An 18,309-nucleotide genomic window follows, 5' to 3' on the forward strand; every position below is an offset into this window, starting at 1 on the left:
ATGAACATTGGACCTGATGCAGTGATGAGTACAGGTAAAGTGTAGTATTTTAAAGATACACAGTTTCCTTGCCATTGGTAGGGGGTAAATTACCTTTATACCCAGCCATGAATACAGTGAATTGCCTTTTACCGTGGAGAAACGGGTAGGCTACCCAGTGGAAGGTTCATAATAATATCACTTCTGGGAAATTGTAGTCACCTTCAGGCAAACGTCTTCATCCACCCATACCCGTACAAAGAAATGGTGTATCTTAAGGTCGCTATCATCCGGTAAGGATACAATCATGAGTTCATTGCTTCATATAATGGTAGCATTAGAGGTACCAACCCTTGGCTTCTCTAAAATCCGAAGTTAAATAAAGTTATCTATGTATGTAAAGGATGACAACAAAGTGACTCTCTTTTCAGGAAAGTTGAGGAAAATACAAAGAAATCAATTAAAATATGCAATGAATCAAAGATAAGCAAAACTTACGGATTATATTAATGCATTTCTTAAGAAACTTAATACAGTTTTTAATGCACTCAGCTGTCAGCTTTGCGAAACAATACTACAAAGCATGTAAAATAAGCCATTTCTGTGTAACTTTCAGGATGGAAAATTGAGAGAAAAAAGTGCAATGGGCCATCAAAGCAATAAATTGATCGAGTCATACAGTACGCAACCGACTATAACAGTTTGAGTCTTCGATTGTCAGGCAATTTATAACAGTTTACAACTTGTTCTTACATCTGGGCCTGGGCCTTAGTTCTTCTACCTTTTCTTTCTATGACCTCCTCAGCTTCCACCATTCACAGCAGCAAAGCCAGCTTTTGTCGGTTTTGCCAACAGTCCACTAAAGTAAATCCTTCAACTGCTTCAGGGCCCAATTGTTAGAAGGGCGATTGGCACTTTACCCAGGTTTAAAATTTAGCCAGGCTTCTTTTTCTCTTGTTCAAAAGCATTTTTCCGGATAATTTTCTGTTATTTTGAAGAGCATGCAATCCTCAACTTGTTGACAAAAAGAACTAAACTAAATTCACTTTAAGCTTTCATATCTTTGTTTTTCTTTCTTTCCCAACATGTTAGAGATGTAAAAAATTAATCAGATGATTATAAAATAGAAAACACCTTTCTGGCTTGCTGCTATATCTGTCAATAACGGCTTGTAGCTGAGAGATTGTCCAAAAAATAAAGATTTGCTCAATAAGTGAAGCTTCAAAGGCAAATGTGAAATTTTGATGACAATTCACAAATGGCATCAAGTCGGTAGAAAGTAGAAGCCAAAAAATTTTTCTTACCATATTCGCCCAATTTCAGGCATAAACATAAAACATGTAACAATTGAAATTTTTTCAATTTTAACAGTTTTTCTATAAAATCTCCACCTTTGTGTAAAAAAGTCTCTTTCGAACTCTGCAGTTTGGCATGTGTCTCTTTTTACAAGTTTGATTAAACTTCTTGTACAGAATAGATAAACTTATCCTTATCATATCCTTATCCTTTATCCTTCCTACTTATCGAATTATCGAATGTGACATTGTCCCATGGCAATGTGACTGTTCTTCTTGCAGTAGGAATATAATCATTACCTCAACATGATTTTCATAAATCTCTTGCTTCATGAACATTGGAATTTGATTGCAATTATGGGCTGTCCACATGTACAGGAAAACATTGTGCCTATAAGCGTCTTTTCGTTCTCTTAACCCTCTTTAACTTCACTTGGAAACTTTCCCTTAATGCTCATTTTTCAGAAGACAAGAAGAAAAATGTAAACAGTAAATTTTTTGATTAATTTTGAAGCCTTGTATGTTCGCTTAACTTCATTAAAGCCTGTACACTGGCTAAGGTAACATTATATGTAATGATTTCTATAGGAGAAGAGTTGGAAAGAGAGAATCCTCTGTTGGAAAATAGCCAGCTTTCCCCCGCAATTAACTTGATGGAAACACAGCAACCTATCCCAGACGATATTGTCAGAAACGATGAAGAAGACCTCCAGTTACTTGCAAGAGCGAGGGTAGTTGGTGTGCAGTATGAGTTTGCACAGCATGGTGCATCAGAAACTGAAGAGGACAAGAGGAGGAGAAGGCGGCGAAATCAAAGGAGAGTATCTCATGAGGAAGGAAGGCTGCGTGAAGTTGTCGGAGATTTACCACCACCTCCTCTAGCAGGATCAAGTCAGGTTGAGGATAATGCCTATAGCGCTATACGTGCATTTGAAGTGGAGCAAATGACCTACACATTCAGTTGTTGCGAGGTCTGCAAGGAACGACGTCTGGAATGCAAGGGCACAAGAAACATGTGTACTCGCTGCAGACGAGATAAGAAGATACCAAAGGTTTGGTCAGAAGAGAACAACATGGACCCAATGTCTGTCCCGGAGATTCTGTCTGGAATGTCAGATGCTGAGCAGATGCTGATAGCAAGGTTAGCACCTACTGTCCATGTGCATATGTTAAAGCATGGAGGGATTGCTTCAAAGGGACATTGCATTGCATTCCCTCAGGCTGTTCAAGAACCAGCAACTATTCTTCCACGTCTGCCAGCAGAGGTAGAAATTATACGGGTAAGAAGGCAAGGAAAGGATGATACTCATAAGGACTTTAGGGTTAGAAGACACCGTGTTGAAGGAGCCCTTTGCTGGTTGAAGGACAATAACCCTCCTTATGGTGACATTGTGATTGATGGCTCACGCTTACAGAATTTACCTGAAGATGGTGAGTTGCCCAATTTGAGAACTGTGGAATTTTCTGAAACAGAACGCGTGGATGACCAAGGCCCTGCTCCACAGCAACTGGATGCCGGGGAAACGGATGGTACTGACGACGTGACAGTCTCTGGAATTATTCTTCCTGAGCCAGGAGTGAATGTACAAGCACAAGTTGAAGCGGCCATAAATGAAGTTGTTTCAGAACCTAGGGAAGGCGAAGCAGAAGGTGCAATACGAGATGTGCAACGACCAGTAATCCCATGGCCGACTACAGATACAAGACCAGTGTCTGAATTTACTACGCCTTATTTTTTCACCATGGCGTTTCCTTGCTTGTTTCCATATGGAAAGGGTGATTTCCACATAAACCGTCCAGTAACATGTCCTTCACTCCACGACTGGGCGGAGCACTTACTGTGGTATCAAGATGGAAGATTTGCTAGGCATAAAGTATGGAAGTTTGTTGTTCACAACATGATCTTGAGGAAGCGTGCACTGGAGCAGAGCAGGTTCTTTGTTGATCAGCAGCTAGGTGACCCACAAATAACTGTTGCAGACCTGCAGGAGCGACTAGCGAGGGGTGATACTTCATTTGCAGATAAATTGTTGTATTTTGGTGCAAATCTGCGTGGCACGGCTCAGTACTGGCATCAGAGACGTAAAGAGCTTCGTGCTTTGGTTGAGTTCATGGTCAATGAGAAGGGTGGGCTGCCTTCGTTTTTTATGACTGGAAGCTGTGCAGAGTTCTATTTTCCCCCACTAAGGCGACTACTGGAACAGTACATCTTGCAGTCAACGGGGGAAGAAGTCAACCTTGCTGAAGACAGCAATGCCCGTTTCAAGGCTGTTCAAGAGAACACTCATGTGGTAGTCAGCTACTTTGACCTACGTACCCAGGCATACCATGAGAAGGTACTGAAACCAGTGTTTGGTGTCTCCGATTATTGGTACCGTTATGAGTTTGCCAAGTCCAGGGGTCAAATTCACTGGCATCAACTTAGCTGGAGAGATGACAGGCAACCACACCAGCTGTTGCATGAAGCTCGTGAGGACAATTGTAGCGAAACAGAGTACGCAGCTAGACTTAGCCAGTGGGCGGATGAAAACTTTGCCATGACAGCACTACACCCAGCTGGTAGTAATGAAGAGGGACAGCCGAGAAAAGACCTTTGGCCACCACCTGAGGGTACTGCTGACCCCATATCAACTGATAGGGATCCTCTGGTGAAGATGCTTATGGAAATAGCTGCATCACAAGATGCAATACTGGAGGATCATTTGCTTTTAGTGAACCGAGTTGGGCTGCACAGTTGTTCTGATTACTGCTTGAGGACTCCTCGTCATCCTGAGCCAGGATTACAGCCAAGAGAACGTGTATGTAGGATGGAGTTTGGGAGTGAGTTTCGCCCGGGAAAGAAACTGCACACTGTCCCAGAAATTGTGGAAGATCATAATGGAGCTCCCCGCCTTGAGATGCCTCGTGATCATCCACGTCTGGTTCAACATTCTCGTTATCAAATGCAGTCTTGGAGAGCAAACGGGGATGTGAGCTTGATTCTTTCCAACTCTCCCCCAGACAATCCTAGCACAGATGATATAATAGCCATAATTGACTACGTGTGTGGATATGCTTGCAAGGATAGCGAACCCACTGGTGCAACTGCTGACCTCTTTAGGGACATGGTGAATGCTGTTGATGCAGCTGATGCAGACCAAGTGACAGGCAAGTCAGTGTGTGCTAAGATGCTGATAAAGACCGTGGGAAGACGAGATATCAGTGGACCAGAGGCATCCTTTGAGCTGAGTGGGCTAGCACTTTGGCGATGTAGTCGTCCATTTACCTACTTGTCAATGTCAGGGTCAAGGAGACTTGAACGTGATGGTGAAACCGCAACTCGCAGCACCCCATTGGATAAGTACCTTGCTCGACCACAAGATGAGCACTGTTCCTGGTACCGTTTTGCATCCAAGAATGGTAATGTGCCTGTCGTAAGTGGTGGTTCTACACACGCAACCTGGCCACTGAATGAAGATTACTGTAGGACTATGCTTCTGTTACACTGGCCGAGCTGGTTTGACATCCAAGAAGTGAAGGGGGACGCTGAATCTTGGATTTATCGCTTTAAGGACTTTCTTGCTAGTGATGACTGTCCAGCTTTTGTGAAAGCCCAAGTTGCTAAGGCACGGCGTTATGCAGATCACCCACAAGAACCTGTTTTTGAAGAGGTTGAGGAAGATGATGCTGTTGAAGCAGAAGAACAGCCAGACTGGGTGGATGTATATGCAGGGCAGAACCAAATATATGAGGGTGTAGAGCGTGACTTTGATTATGATGATGGCGGGGAGGATTATGACTGGAGCGGTACCCGTATTATTCTTCCTGAAGGAAAAGACCCAACAAAGTGGCTTCAAGAAAGCATTAAGGCGGATGAGGAACAGGAGAGTGGAAGTACGGATCTTGATTTACCTCAGGTGAGTCCATTGTCTCTAAATGAGAATCAGAAAGCTATAGTGAGTCTAGTGTTGCACACCCTGTACAACTTTGTTGAAAACACTGAATATTACCATCCACTGCGACTTGTTGTATCCGGAACTGCTGGCACAGGAAAGTCGTATGTCATCAAGTGTCTCCAGAAGTTAGTGCGGCAAGTGTTTGGAGCCAATAATGCAATACAAGTGATAACTCCGACAGGGAATGCTGCCTATCTCGTTCAAGGCAGTACAGCTCACAGCTTTCTAGGAGTACCAACTGGTGGAAGGTCTTGCAATGAGTTGACCGTACCCTCAGGTACCTTACTAGAGAAAATTCAGAAAAAGTGCGAAAATCTGAAAGTTTTGGTTGGTGATGAACGATCAATGTTTGGACGCACAACAATGGGCTGGATGGAACAGCATGCACGTTATGCGATCAACAGAGGAGCCAATTCAGATGAGTTGTGGGGAGGGATTCCTGTGGCAGTGTTTATGGGAGATGATGTCCAGCTTCCTCCTGTGTGTGACACCCCCGTGTACATTTCAGATTGTCGCAGTGCACCATCCAACCATGGTCGTCTGGTTTGGACAATGTTTGATAGTGCTGTTGAGCTTACTCAGATTATACGGCAGAATGAATCTGAACAACAGCTAAGAGATGTGTTGATGTCACTAAGAAATTATGCGACAACACTTGAGCAAATCCATTGGCTACAACAGTTTCAGTGGCACAATCTCCGCATGTCACATGGCCCAGAACTCCTTGCTAGGATGGATGAGCAAGGTCTGTATGTATTTCCCACGCACAGTCTTGAATGGCAGCGTAATAAAACAAAGCTGCTTGAGTATAACAGACAGCCAAACCACCCAGTAGCAAAGATCAAGGCAGTTAACAATGGCAGACATGCAATGAAGGCTGACAGTAATAAGGCGGGAGGATTGTTACCTCTACTGTATCTTTGCCGTGACAGCAAAGTTATGCTGGTAGTTAACTTAAAGGCTGACTGGGGTTTGTACAATGGGGCAGTAGGCACAGTCGTAGATATTGTGTACAAAGATGGCCGCAGACCCACTGATGATCCTGCTCCTCTACCTGATGTGGTTCTGGTGAGGTTTCCAGGATATAGGGGGCCACCGTACATGAATGGAGATCCGACAGTTGTTCCAATTGTACCGGTAAGTCGTTCTACTGAATGTGCATGTCGATGCAAGCGTCTGCAGGTTCCATTGCGACTGGCATGGGGAACAACAATCCACAAGTGCCAAGGGATGACTGTGGGTGCCGGAGAAGCATTTAGGTATGTAGTGGTTCACCCTGGAGATCATTGCTTTGAAGCTAGAAATCCAGGAGCTCTATTTGTGGCATTGTCGCGAGCAAAATCAGCGGGTGGGGAAGGAAGAGATCCTGATTTTGCTTTTCATGAGGATGTACTCATAAACAATGACAGATTCAGACCTGTGGACACTCCAACTACACGAGCTAGAGATATGGAGATTGAGAGACTGCATGTCTTAGCAACTCAGTGTCGGCAAAGAAGGATTTTAGCACCAGCATATAGGGAGGAAGCCTTTCTCAGACTGGTAGATTGGGCTCAATCACAAAGTTATCATTGAGACATTGCTGAATTAGTTGGATCATAGTTGTCTGATCAATCTGTTTTTCGAATACTCCATCTGGCTAACTCATAATTAGCCTGACAATAGCCAATGATGTGGTGATGTTTCATTTCAAATGAAGGGCTGAGGCCTGTTATGCTGTAATCGGTCTAGGTGACTGAGGACCTTAGTGGTCATGCATAAACAATAAAAGGGGCGTTATGCTGTAATCGGTCTAGATGACCGAGGACCTTTGTGGTCATGCATAACAAATTAATGAAAGGACCGTTATGCTGTAATCAGTCTAGGTGACTGAGGACCTTGGTGGTCATGCATAACACATGAAACGACCGTTGTGCTGTAATCGGTCTAGGTTACTGAGGACCTTAGTGGTCATGCATAACAAATGAAAGGAATGTTATGCTGTAATCGGTCTAGGTGACCGAGGACCTTACTGGTCATGCATAACAGATGAAAGGACTCTTATGCTGTAATCGGTCTAGGTGACTGAGGACCTTAGTGGTCATGCATAACAAGTGAAACATCATTATATCTTGTGGTCATGCACAACTAATAGCGTTGTTACTCTGTTTTCAGCCCATGTGACAGAAAAGATGAAGTAGTTATTTTGGTGTGGCCTTCTCTATTTAAAGAGCTAACTTAAACTGTATGGAGTACGTGTTTGTCAGGCTGTACCATGGTAACGGTATTAAGAAACAGCCCAGTTGAAGAACAGCCAAGGAGTTTTTAAACGGTATTGCGGTCATATTTTTTTCTTAGCCCGGCGACACGAGTGAAGGTGGTCCCTTCATGATACCCCCGCCTTTTTGAGCGGCTAATACGGGGCGAGATCTTGTAAAGATCTTCAAAAATGCCTCGGGGGACCGGGAACCCTCTTGTTTGTCCAGCAACTTGTCTTCTTTAAGAGTAGGATGACAAGACAAATAAATATAGTAAGTAAGGTAGGGGGACGTTTGAGAACAACTAAACTGAATGAACTACAATAGTGTAGAAGCCTGCAAGAACCTGCACTTACCCAAATTAGTGAATATGGGAATCAGCTAAAATAAAGGCTTTTAGGTTGTTTTTACGTGGTAGCTAATGCCAAAATTTTTATTTACTTCAATCCAGTCTATTCCCTTTTCTCCCCAACAACAATGATACATTAAGAAACTTTGTTATAGCTGGAAATTTCTTCCCAACCATGTGCACACTCATTGGTTATTTCAATGTCACCTGACATCTAACAATGAAAGTGTTTGGTGCCAAATCTCTAAGCAGGCAACATTGCAAATCTCATTCACATCAGAGGGTAACAGTGCACTATTACCCGTGAAAGACCAACAACTGACATTCCAGAGAGGTTTAATGAATTTCCATGCAGCTATAAATTTTTTAAAATATTAACACAAATCACTTAAAGACTTGGCCCTTGGAAAACAGTTAATTTTGTTTCCCAAGAATCTAAATATTTCCCAGCACCATTCTCATTAGTTACTTCGAGTTCACATGACATCTAACTGTTTCCCACCACAATCTCTGAGGAATTGCCAGGCTAATTGACCAGCTGCTGTGGAAATTGGAGAATGACTATATGAATGGTTAGGTACGTTAGGTACAGTGCCAAAGTTGCATTTATAACTGTGATGATCTTCTCTGAATTTATTTATTCATTCTGCATTTCCAGTATATGAAATTAATGTATTTATTATATCATATATAGCTTTGTTGTGTGAATTCACCATGGATAAGTTAATCTTTTCTTGTGCTGTTTCAAAGTTATAGAGTTTTAGTTTTAGTTTCAATTTTTAAGACCTTTTTCTTTCCTGCCCTTTAAACCTTGTCTAACTACGAGGTACTTTTTTTGTAGTTTTCTTTGACTCCTCCTTTGTCGGGAGGAGGGTTCGGCTACATCCCGATACCGACTAGGGGGGGGGGGGGGGTATCAATATTTACAACGAGGCTATATCGTATTGTGTACCAGTGTGAATAAAACGATCTTCATTAACATCATTATTATCGTAATTATTATTGTAATGAAATCGGGAGCTCCGCTTTTAGGCTTGGCTAAATCTATATATTAGCTTTTAAAACATGAAGAAATAAGTTGTCGGAGACTGTTTCACTGAGTAGAATCGCACGTGAAAACCTCGTGAATTATCATGATGCAACCATCTACCTCAATGATAAAAATCCTGGTATTTCGTAACTATTCAGTATTCGATGAGCCACATTTTGGCTTAAGAAACTCCGAGGAAACCTTAGAGTTTTCCTTCTAATCAACGTTTGGTGAGTAGAAATTTATTTTACTTTAACAATTTGTTTAACTTGCACCAGATGTAACAGGGAAAGACAGAGGAAAGTGAATATATAGGTTGAGGATCGACTCAATTGAGCGTTTCGCGTTTTCATTTATGTAGCGCAATACCCAATTTCGCACAAAAACCAAATCTACATTTAGGTTGAAAAAGGTAGATTCATCACTCTTGGTAAGGTTACACCGAAGTATTATAGTTACACTGAAGCATTCAAAATAGCTCATGCACGTTTAACGTGCCTATGTTTACATTAGTGGGTGATACAGTGTGTGCCTTTACCTTTTAACTTCTCTTAACGCGAGCGTACGAATTAGCTGTCGAAAGATAAAAATCTTATAGAGAATTTTAATAATAAAAGCGCTTGCGACAGAAAAGTCCTAATCATATCCTAGTATGCATTAAATCGTGGAGAAGCGACAGAAGAATTATCAAACGGTAAACAGGAGACTGCTCAACAGTCCAGATAAACGTCATATGTGCACATCGACATCGCCGGCTGCTTTCGCTCTAAAGCAGGCCTCTCGACCCAAGAAACTTGTCCAGTGTCACAGCTAACAACCCTACCGGAAAATAATCATCGGAGACGATCGCAATGTACTCCCAACACACTTTGCTGATGTGAATGTTAAAGCTGACTTCAGTTGGTAATTACCTGATAATCTGAAAAAATGTTTGCAGAGATTAAATTTTACGCTTAAAATTGATCGTCTGCCAAAATGATTTTATCGAATCGGCTGTATCAATACGTCTTGTACGAATATGAAGTCTGAAATACATACACTTTTATGCCAGTAAGAATGAGGGCTCGCTCAGGGGAGGAACTATTTTTGGAGAAATGTCAGTTAAAAAGCAAGCAATACCCATAGAGACGATGGGTGCAAGTCCTTCTGAATATTAATTTCATCTTCTTTTGATAGATTGCCTGAGAGTATTCTGCCCGTTGGGCATACGTTTTATTTTTGTACAGAATTCAAAATTTCCCTGCGTAACAATTTGTTGACTACCAAGTGGTTTCGTCCATTTACACTACTTTTTTACCTCTGCGCGATCATTATATTCAGACGTAAAAATCTACTCTTTTCAACTACTCTATTCCTTAAGTTTTTAATTTTAAAACAAGGCCATTATTGCCAAGAAGCTCTTTAAATCCCGTCGTTTGGGTATATTAAATGCAGGTGTGGGAGCAATGTAATGTTTGGTACTTGATGCTATGATCTTGCTTGGAGGCACAGCATAGAAAGGACAGTTAGTAGCCTGAGAAGTGTCTTTATAAGTGTTTTCATATCATTGTACATGCAGTACTATTTCATCATTGCTGATCCTACAGTATATAGGACGTGTGTCACATATGAAACTAGTAAATAGCTTAGTATATTGATCCCAGCCGTGACAATTATTGTCTCTGTATCATTATTTTTTATACGGTACGGCTGTTTCATCATTGCTGATCCAAGCAGTATGTAGGACGTCTGTCACATATGAACCTAGGAAATGGCTTAGTAGCCTTACTATCAGTAATAATAATAATAATAATAATAATAATAATAATAATAATAATAATAATAATAATAATAATAATAACTCAAAAGATCTGCATGCTGGGATCTGCACGAATCCTTAGAAAGGTGCTCAGTGTATGAACAGAATGATTGACTTGAGTGACTGACGCTCTAGGTGCATGGTTTGCGCCCGACTGATGCGCAAAAAGAACACCAGCAAAGACTGTGATAATAGAGACAATAATAATAATAATAATAATAATAATAATAATAGCATTTATTTATTCCGCGCAAATTCAACTGTACAGTTTTCAAATGCGCCTTACAATTAAAGATCAAAAAATATAAAAAATAAATTACATTATATCAGAAAACGCTTTTTTGAAAAGGTGAGTCTTCAAATTACGTTTAAAAACTTCAAAATCGGAGGTGCATCTAAGATATAATGGAAGATTATTCCACGGTTTTGGTGCGGCGGCTACAAAGGCTCGGTCACCAAGAGTAGGGAGAGTCCTGAAGTTTGGATTTGAAAGCAGATACTTGTTATTTGATCTGACGCTGTAGGAGAATTAGGTTTAAAGTTAACGAGAGATGATAAATAATTAGGAGCTGTTCCATGGATTGCTTTGTGAGTGATTATAATAATCTTAAATTCTATTCTAAACGTTACAGGCAGCCAGTGTAATTCGTATAATATTGGTGTGATAAGGCAATATCGTGGTGCTAGATATAGAACTCTAGCCTGCGTGGCAGGCGTTTGAAAGGGAAGGGAAAGGGAGTTTTAGGTGCGAGAGAAACGCGAGGGGCACGCGAAGAGGGAGGGAGGGAAACGCCTGCCAGGAGACCATTGTTTTTCTCGTTTTTAACATCCCACAGGCGAATGTTAAAATCCTGATTGGTCCTTCTTCAAAACATGTCAATCACAGCCTTCATACCTTAATCCGATTGGCTGAAATCAACATCACACTACTAAGTAACTTAATCGGTCTTTCAGTAATCATTTAAAAATATGTTGTTAGTGAGGCGTGATGAGATTTCTGTATGGAATTCATCGTTTTAGAACGATTAGAAACTGAAGGCATCTATTTCAGCTTGAAAGGAGAGTAGAAGAAAGCAGTTAAAAGACTCGTATGAAGGAAAAGACCTGTCATCTAGATGAGTTTTGCTGACTGGTTTTGAGAAGTCTTGTCTCTCAACGGCTTGTTTTACTCACTTGAAGAAAGAAAGGAAAAATCATGCTGCCTGTGTGCTTGTTATCTGTTATATTGTGTAGATCAAAAAAAGCACTCCTACAAGTTTTGGTTATGTTAAAGTTCATGTTGAAATGGCAGTCAAACCAGGCCCCTAAGTTTCTACGGGGTTCCGTGCTGGGAGAGATGATGGATTCGCCAATAGTTAGAGTAGCCCTTTTAGTTTTCTGTAGCTGCGCCTTCGTCCCAATGCGCATAAACTCAGTGTGGGAATCATTGATCATGAGTTTGTCATTGATCATCCAGCTACGGATGATCTAGCTACGGTGTCTCTGTATCATCATACAGTACTCTTTCATCATTGCTGATCCTAGTAGTATGTAGGACGTGTGTCACGTATGGACCTAGTAAACGGCTTGGTAGCCTTCCCATCAGTGTCTCTGTATCATTATACAGTATTCTTTCATCATTGCTGATCCTAGCAGTACGTAAGACGTGTGTCATATATGAATCTAGTAAATTGTTTTGCAGCCATCACTGCCAATCCTAGCACCATAGATAGAATGTTTATTGAAACTCGCTTACAATATACAGCACACTCCTGCTAGTTTGAGCGAGCAAAAAGTACTAAAGCTGCAAAATGCCTAAAGTAAAATTGAACATAATAAAAGATATAATGATGACTGCATACCAGCAAAGTCAGTTTTGAATATTATGTTTTTGAAGGAACTAAGATCCTGAGATAATCTTATATTATTTTTGAGAGAATTCCAGAAGTTAGACCCTAAATACCTGACCAATGTTAGTCCATATGATGTTGTATTACACTTGGGAATAGATAAAATATGAAACGCTCCAGGATCATATGGTGTGGCACGTAAAAAGACGACATCCTTAATACACACTGTACACTAGTACGACAATATAATACACGCCACTCAAACGTTCACTTGCGACTGAGACTGTTATCCCCTCCCAGCTCCCTCCCCCACCCCACCTTCAGCGAAGAAAGTGTGCAGCCGAAATTTCTTCCGATTTTCATCGTAGTATTGAAACGTGGCGGGTAAGACAGCATCACATTCCTGAATGTGACAATTGGGCGAAAGGAACCATTCAAAATTTCATTTTATTCAACAATAGTTCGTTTATGCACAGTTATCACTCAGTTTCAAGAGAAGAAATGCAGTGGCTGAGTCAAGGTTGTTTTTTTTTGGGAAAACCATATGCTCCTGGTAAAACGTAGTCTGTTTGCCCATGTTACTCAAGTGATTTTAATTGCTTTGTATCGTTTTTGAATTATCCTTTCAGAAAAAATGCAAGATCTACGCGAAGCAAACTCGACAAGCCAGACCTCTGAATTAGAAAGACAGTTGAGGGATTTTCAGCAACGTGAAGAAAATTTCCAGAGGCAGATAAGGGATGCGCAGCAACGCGAAGAGAATTTACAAAGACAGTTCAGACAACTTCAGCGGCAACTCAGAGAGCTTCAAGAACGGGAACAAATCTCTCAAAGGCAGCTTATGGAGTCGCGGCAACGTGAACAAAATCTGCAGCGGCAACTCAGAGAGCTTCAGGAACGGGAACAGAGCTCTCAAAGGCAGCTTACGGAGTCTCGGCAACGTGAACAAAATCTGCAGCGGCAACTCAGAGAGCTTCAGGAACGGGAACAAAGCTCTCAAAGGCAGCTGACGGAGTCTCAGCAACGTGAAGAAAATTCTCAGAGACAGTTGAGAAATTGCCAAGAACAAGTTACTGAACTACAGTTAAGTCTTTCAACAGCTCAGCTAACAATAAATGAATTTCGCAGCCACGAAACACGTGACTGGGTTATTACGCGCGACGAAATTCAAATCACAGATAAATGCCTTGGGAGGGGAGGATGGGGAAGTGTCAATGAGGGAACGTATTGTGGCTGTACTGTAGCAGTGAAACAAATCCATGAGTTGATTCTTTCTCCCCATAACATTAATCTGTTTGAGAGAGAAATGAATATCGCAGCAAAATGCCGCCATCCTCACTTACTACAGTTTATCGGCGCCACGAAAGATGAGGGAACTCCTCTGTTTGTAACCGAGCTGATGGAGAAAAGTCTGCGCACTTTGTTGGACCAGCGACAACTCTCTGAGACAGAAATACGCGCCATTTCTCTGGATGTAGCACTTGCCCTGAACTACCTTCATCAAAAGAAACCAGAGCCTATCATTCATCGTGACGTCAGCAGTGCAAATGTGTTGCTACGGCGACAAGGTGACCAATGGAGGAGCAAAGTGTCAGATTATGGCACTGCTAATTTCATTCAGCAGACCATGACAGTGGCTCCTGGAGCTATGATTTACAGCGCGCCTGAAGCACTTACATCAAAGCAAACAGTAAAGGTTAGTTTTCATTGAAAAAATACAGGATTCAAGGCTGTCTAAGTAACACCTTGTAAACACCAAGTGGGGTAGTAATCATGCAAAGGTTGGTGGTCGAGAATTTCAAAGACTGCTGAATTTACAAATGTACTGCAATGCTAATATTGTCACAAGTGTTAGGTTCGAACCAGTCATAAAAGTGTTACGGCTCCGACAACATTTGTAAAGAAATACTCGAGTTTTCACAGGTCCGCAGGTGCCTTTGGCCTTGCAAAAACTCTAGTTTTCTTTGCCACAGTTATCGGTACCGCACAACTTTTTTCAGGACTGGTCCCGACCCAGTGTTTCTGTAGAGTAAACGCGAGTCTTGTGACCCTTGCCATTCCCAAATCCACGTTGGGGCCTACGGAAGAAACGGCGGCGTGTATACCTGGCTAGTTTTAGCCCTTATAATGTTCCTGTGCTTTGAATTTCGTCGGCTGTCATTAGTGAAAGGGAAAGAAGTGGTTACAGGGTTAAACAGTGTTGGGCTATTTTCACGATGAGGTCATTTGACTACCAACGACCAACTGGTTTTTTTATTTGAATTTGTCAATCCTGGTAAGGTTTAAAAAACCTATAGCCCTTACTTGCTAGCCTCGCCCCGCCCCGCCCCGCCCCGCCCCGCCCCGCCCCGTCCCGTCTCGTCCCGTCCTGTCCTGTTCCTCTACCAGCTCTCGCGAGCTCCCACCGCATTTTCGGGCACTCAAATACTTTCCTCTTGCACGTTTCTTAGTTTTTAGTCAACCTCTTAAACCATCACATGATCGGTTCTGGTGAACCTTTATGGCGTTTAGTCATTATAACATGTAGGTATTAATAGAAACAACAAGACGCGTAAGGGTTTTTGTTTTTCCTTTTTCCCCCACTACAGAGCCTGGTCTAAGGCTAGCTGTATACAAACATAGAGTACTAACCAGAATATAAAAGAATGAAGAAAATTACAAGTTCACCACATTTAAATTGCCCGTAATGTACCTCGTTCAACCTTTCCCTCAAACTCACACACAAATTAAATTTTACATGAGAATTGTTTACAGTTTGTCTTACTGTCTTCGGGTAGAAGGCGAACACAACGCTTATCCAAACTCTTTTGGGGTAAACAAGGTGCATTGTAATATAGCTGGAAATGTTTTTCCCAACAGCGCGCGTTATCATTGATTACTTTGAGGTCACATGACATCGAACAAAGAAACTGTTTCCCGCCAAACTGAATATCTGAGCGGGCAACATTGCAAAATCTAGGACGTCAGAGGGTAACAGTGCAGTGTTACCCGCGAATGTTGACCGACGACCACCGTTACAGCGAGGATTAATGAATTTCTAGCTTCAAAATTTCCAGCCTCGGGAAACAAACTTACCTGCCTCCCTCGGGACTTGTCACTAAGTTTTTAGTATGGGTAAAGTGACAATGGCGAATATGTGTTCCGTCATCACGTTGGGACAAATTACTGCTTAAGAACGCTTATTCTGTTCGAAATTCTATCATATCTCCAAATGGAACTCACTGTTTATCCCTAACGTAAATTTTCTGGCTTGTCTCAGCTGACTCAGCTCGGCTACGGTGCACAACTGTCCCGGATATTGTCAGTGCAGTGAAAATCCAGCCTCTCTGGACTTTAACCGTAGTAAACCACAGACATCCCAGGGAAAGAATATTGACTTATTCAAATGATGTATTGTTGTTAGGTTGATGTTTACAGCTTTGGTGTTCTTCTTTGTGAAATGTGCATCCGGCAACTTCCAGATCCTCAAAGGCGTGGAGAACAATTGGTGCTTGTAACAAATGGCGCGTTTCGTGGCCTGGTACGGCGATGCCTGCAGAGAGAGCCTAGGGCGAGACCAACCATGCAGGAAATAATCGATGAACTGAAGGAATAAATGCAACTTCTTAACTGTAAAATCAACGGTATGCAATGGGATTGATTATTCGCAATTTGTAAGAACTCTGCTAAAAAAAATAATGGGAAAAATAGCAACAGTTTTCCCTGAACTTTTTTGCTGAATGTTTGGACATGAATTCGGTTTAAGTAATTCCGGTTGTAATAGCCTGATAACGGCGACTATATTCGCGAGCTCTTACATGGCTCTTAGTTTGTTGCAGTGAAGAATGCAATTAGGAACTTGATGATTTGTATTGAGAAATTATGCAATTTTTAAAGAAGTCAGGTATTGGTAGAACTAGTGCTTAAAAACACAGTATTACGGTGAGGTAATTATATAGAGTGGAGAATACAGTTTTTATTAGATATTTGTAGCAGACAAATGTTAGCAGTTAAATTTCCAATTTACATAGTATTACGAAGTAATTAGGTATTAGTTTTAAAGTATACATGTACAATAAACGTATAGTAAGCTCATTCAGTAAAAAATTAATTTGTAAGTAGGTGAAGCAAGATCGTCTGGGTGAGCGTAGTCCATAAATTGGACTCGTTGTTGTTTATAGTGACTGACGTTTCGACAACCGGTGCTTCAGTGATCTTCAGGGTCAGTGAGAGGACTACGTTCACCCGGATGATCATTCTCCATCTACTTATGAGATGACATCAATCACCAATCAATTTTTGTGATAATTAGGTATTTTTAGTGGAGAATTTTTATTGTTATCAATTTTGTGTATTTGTACTTCAGAGACAAATAACGTTAAAGTAAGACATTTTCTTGTTAGTTACACGTGTATTTTCTATAATGCAGTTTTTATGCAAAGAAGTCGATTTTTTGTAACAAAAGAATAAATTACACAGAGTGACCAGTAGCAAGGAATTGGTGAGGATACATTGAACATTTTTGATAGCTAGGTAGATGTAGTGAAGAGTAAAATTTTCATAAGTAGTTAGGTATTTGTTGTTAAGGGAGTAATCAAGTAGTTGTCGGTTGTGAGGAATACAACTTAAATGCAAAAAGTGTAGAATTTCATCGTAAAAAAACTTACCTATTTGTCGTCTTTGTGAAGGAATTGTTTTTTATGGCATTAAATAGGCCGCTTAATAACTCTAGTTTGAAGATTTCACATATATCTTTTTCAAGTCGTGTGAGATTTGACTGGCGCAGCTGCGACGAATGGCCGATCGTTGAGAGTTTTTGTGAAAAGTAAATAAATATCGATCTTGTAAAAATTTAAAATCACATTTCTGTTAGTGAAGTTTGTGTACTTCAAAATGTTTTCGGAAGTTTTAAGAAACAGACTCCAGGTGTTGAACATGTGAGAGCCGGCCTGATCTGATTCGGTTTTTTAACTGTCCCCCTCTCACAACATGATAGTGATATGTGGTGAAGAGTTTGAACTTGTTTAAGCTTCTTCACAGCATTTTCATGTTCACCATTGTTTGTTTTTAGTGGCGAAAATGAAGTTGAGGCTGCTCGACAAAACAAATTCTCGACCCAGGCGCTCTGTTGCACATAACTACCAGGTCCGGATTCCTCGGAGGACGGTTAAGTTTAACCTAGGATTAGACTAAAATTGGCACAAGGTTTTCTTGTGTACGAACCTGCAACTGGAGCTTACAACATACTGATGAGTCTTTACTCCGAGATACAACAATACTTAGAAAGATAAAATACAAAAAAGGGGCCACTGAAAATTTTAATCCTGGATTAGCACTAATCGGCCTTTCAAGAGCACACCCAGGGAGACGAGCGTAGGCACGCAGGGGACTCTGGGATCGAAAATGGATGCAACATGCGTATGCGCAGTGTAACAAATTCCCTTTGGTTATTTAACTTTGGTTATGATAAATATATTATGTAAACAACAAAGAAGTACCAGGTGAGCTTTCACGCGAAAACAAGAAACCCTCACATGAGAAAATGACATGTTATCTCCACACTTGAAAGATCACCGTTGCTATGGCTACATAATAAATCGCGCCTTTTATACCGCAATTCTTAAATTGAAAAGGCTTGGTATTTTATTGGTGTTTATATCAGGAGATGATATTAAATAGAACATCACCTGGCCGCTTAGACTCACAGATACGAAATTACGTATCGCTAAGCGGCCGTATGATATCGTCCATTTAAATGACCGGGATTTGGGCCAGTGACGGTCCGTTCAGCAGTTACATTTCCATTTTTTTTTCAACTTGGACACCCCTATCATTGATCATAAGCTATTCATGTGGTGTGGAAAATACCTGATTCCCT

At 41.1% G+C, this 18,309-nt stretch overlaps 2 protein-coding genes across 4 annotated transcripts in view; both read left to right on the forward strand.

Annotated features, from left to right (window-relative positions):
• Positions 1-16,939, forward strand: part of LOC140928089 (probable serine/threonine-protein kinase drkA) — a 54,880-nt gene extending 37,941 nt beyond the window's left edge. For 2 of the 3 annotated variants that reach the window (XM_073377810.1, XM_073377811.1), the window contains 2 exons: positions 13,082-14,148; positions 15,856-16,939. In XM_073377810.1, coding sequence (XP_073233911.1) covers positions 13,082-14,148; positions 15,856-16,047 — 1,259 coding nt within the window. In that variant the 3' untranslated portion in view covers positions 16,048-16,939. Of the gene's footprint in view, positions 35-7,363; positions 7,911-13,081; positions 14,149-15,855 lie in introns of those variants that run through there. The other variant, XM_073377812.1, reaches the window with a different exon arrangement.
• LOC140927835 (uncharacterized) lies at positions 3,017-6,784 on the forward strand. Its single transcript, XM_073377519.1, has 2 exons — positions 3,017-3,505; positions 3,659-6,784. The coding sequence occupies exons 1-2, from the start codon at positions 3,017-3,019 to the stop codon at positions 6,782-6,784; spliced, it is 3,615 nt and encodes a 1,204-aa protein (XP_073233620.1).
• Positions 16,940-18,309: the final 1,370 nt, after the last annotated feature.

This window comes from Porites lutea, chromosome 2, assembly GCF_958299795.1.
Source record: "Porites lutea chromosome 2, jaPorLute2.1, whole genome shotgun sequence".
In the NCBI taxonomy this organism is placed as follows: domain Eukaryota; kingdom Metazoa; phylum Cnidaria; class Anthozoa; order Scleractinia; family Poritidae; genus Porites; species Porites lutea.

Excerpts from the sequence above, each read along its gene's own strand:
- LOC140927835 (XM_073377519.1), top strand. The coding sequence starts at position 3,017 with ATGGCGTTTCCTTGCTTGTTTCCATATGGAAAGGGTGATTTCCACATA. Across the intron at positions 3,506-3,658 it reads TGCAGTCAACGGGGGAAGAA|TTTGCCAAGTCCAGGGGTCA; the intron begins GTCAACCTTGCT and ends TACCGTTATGAG.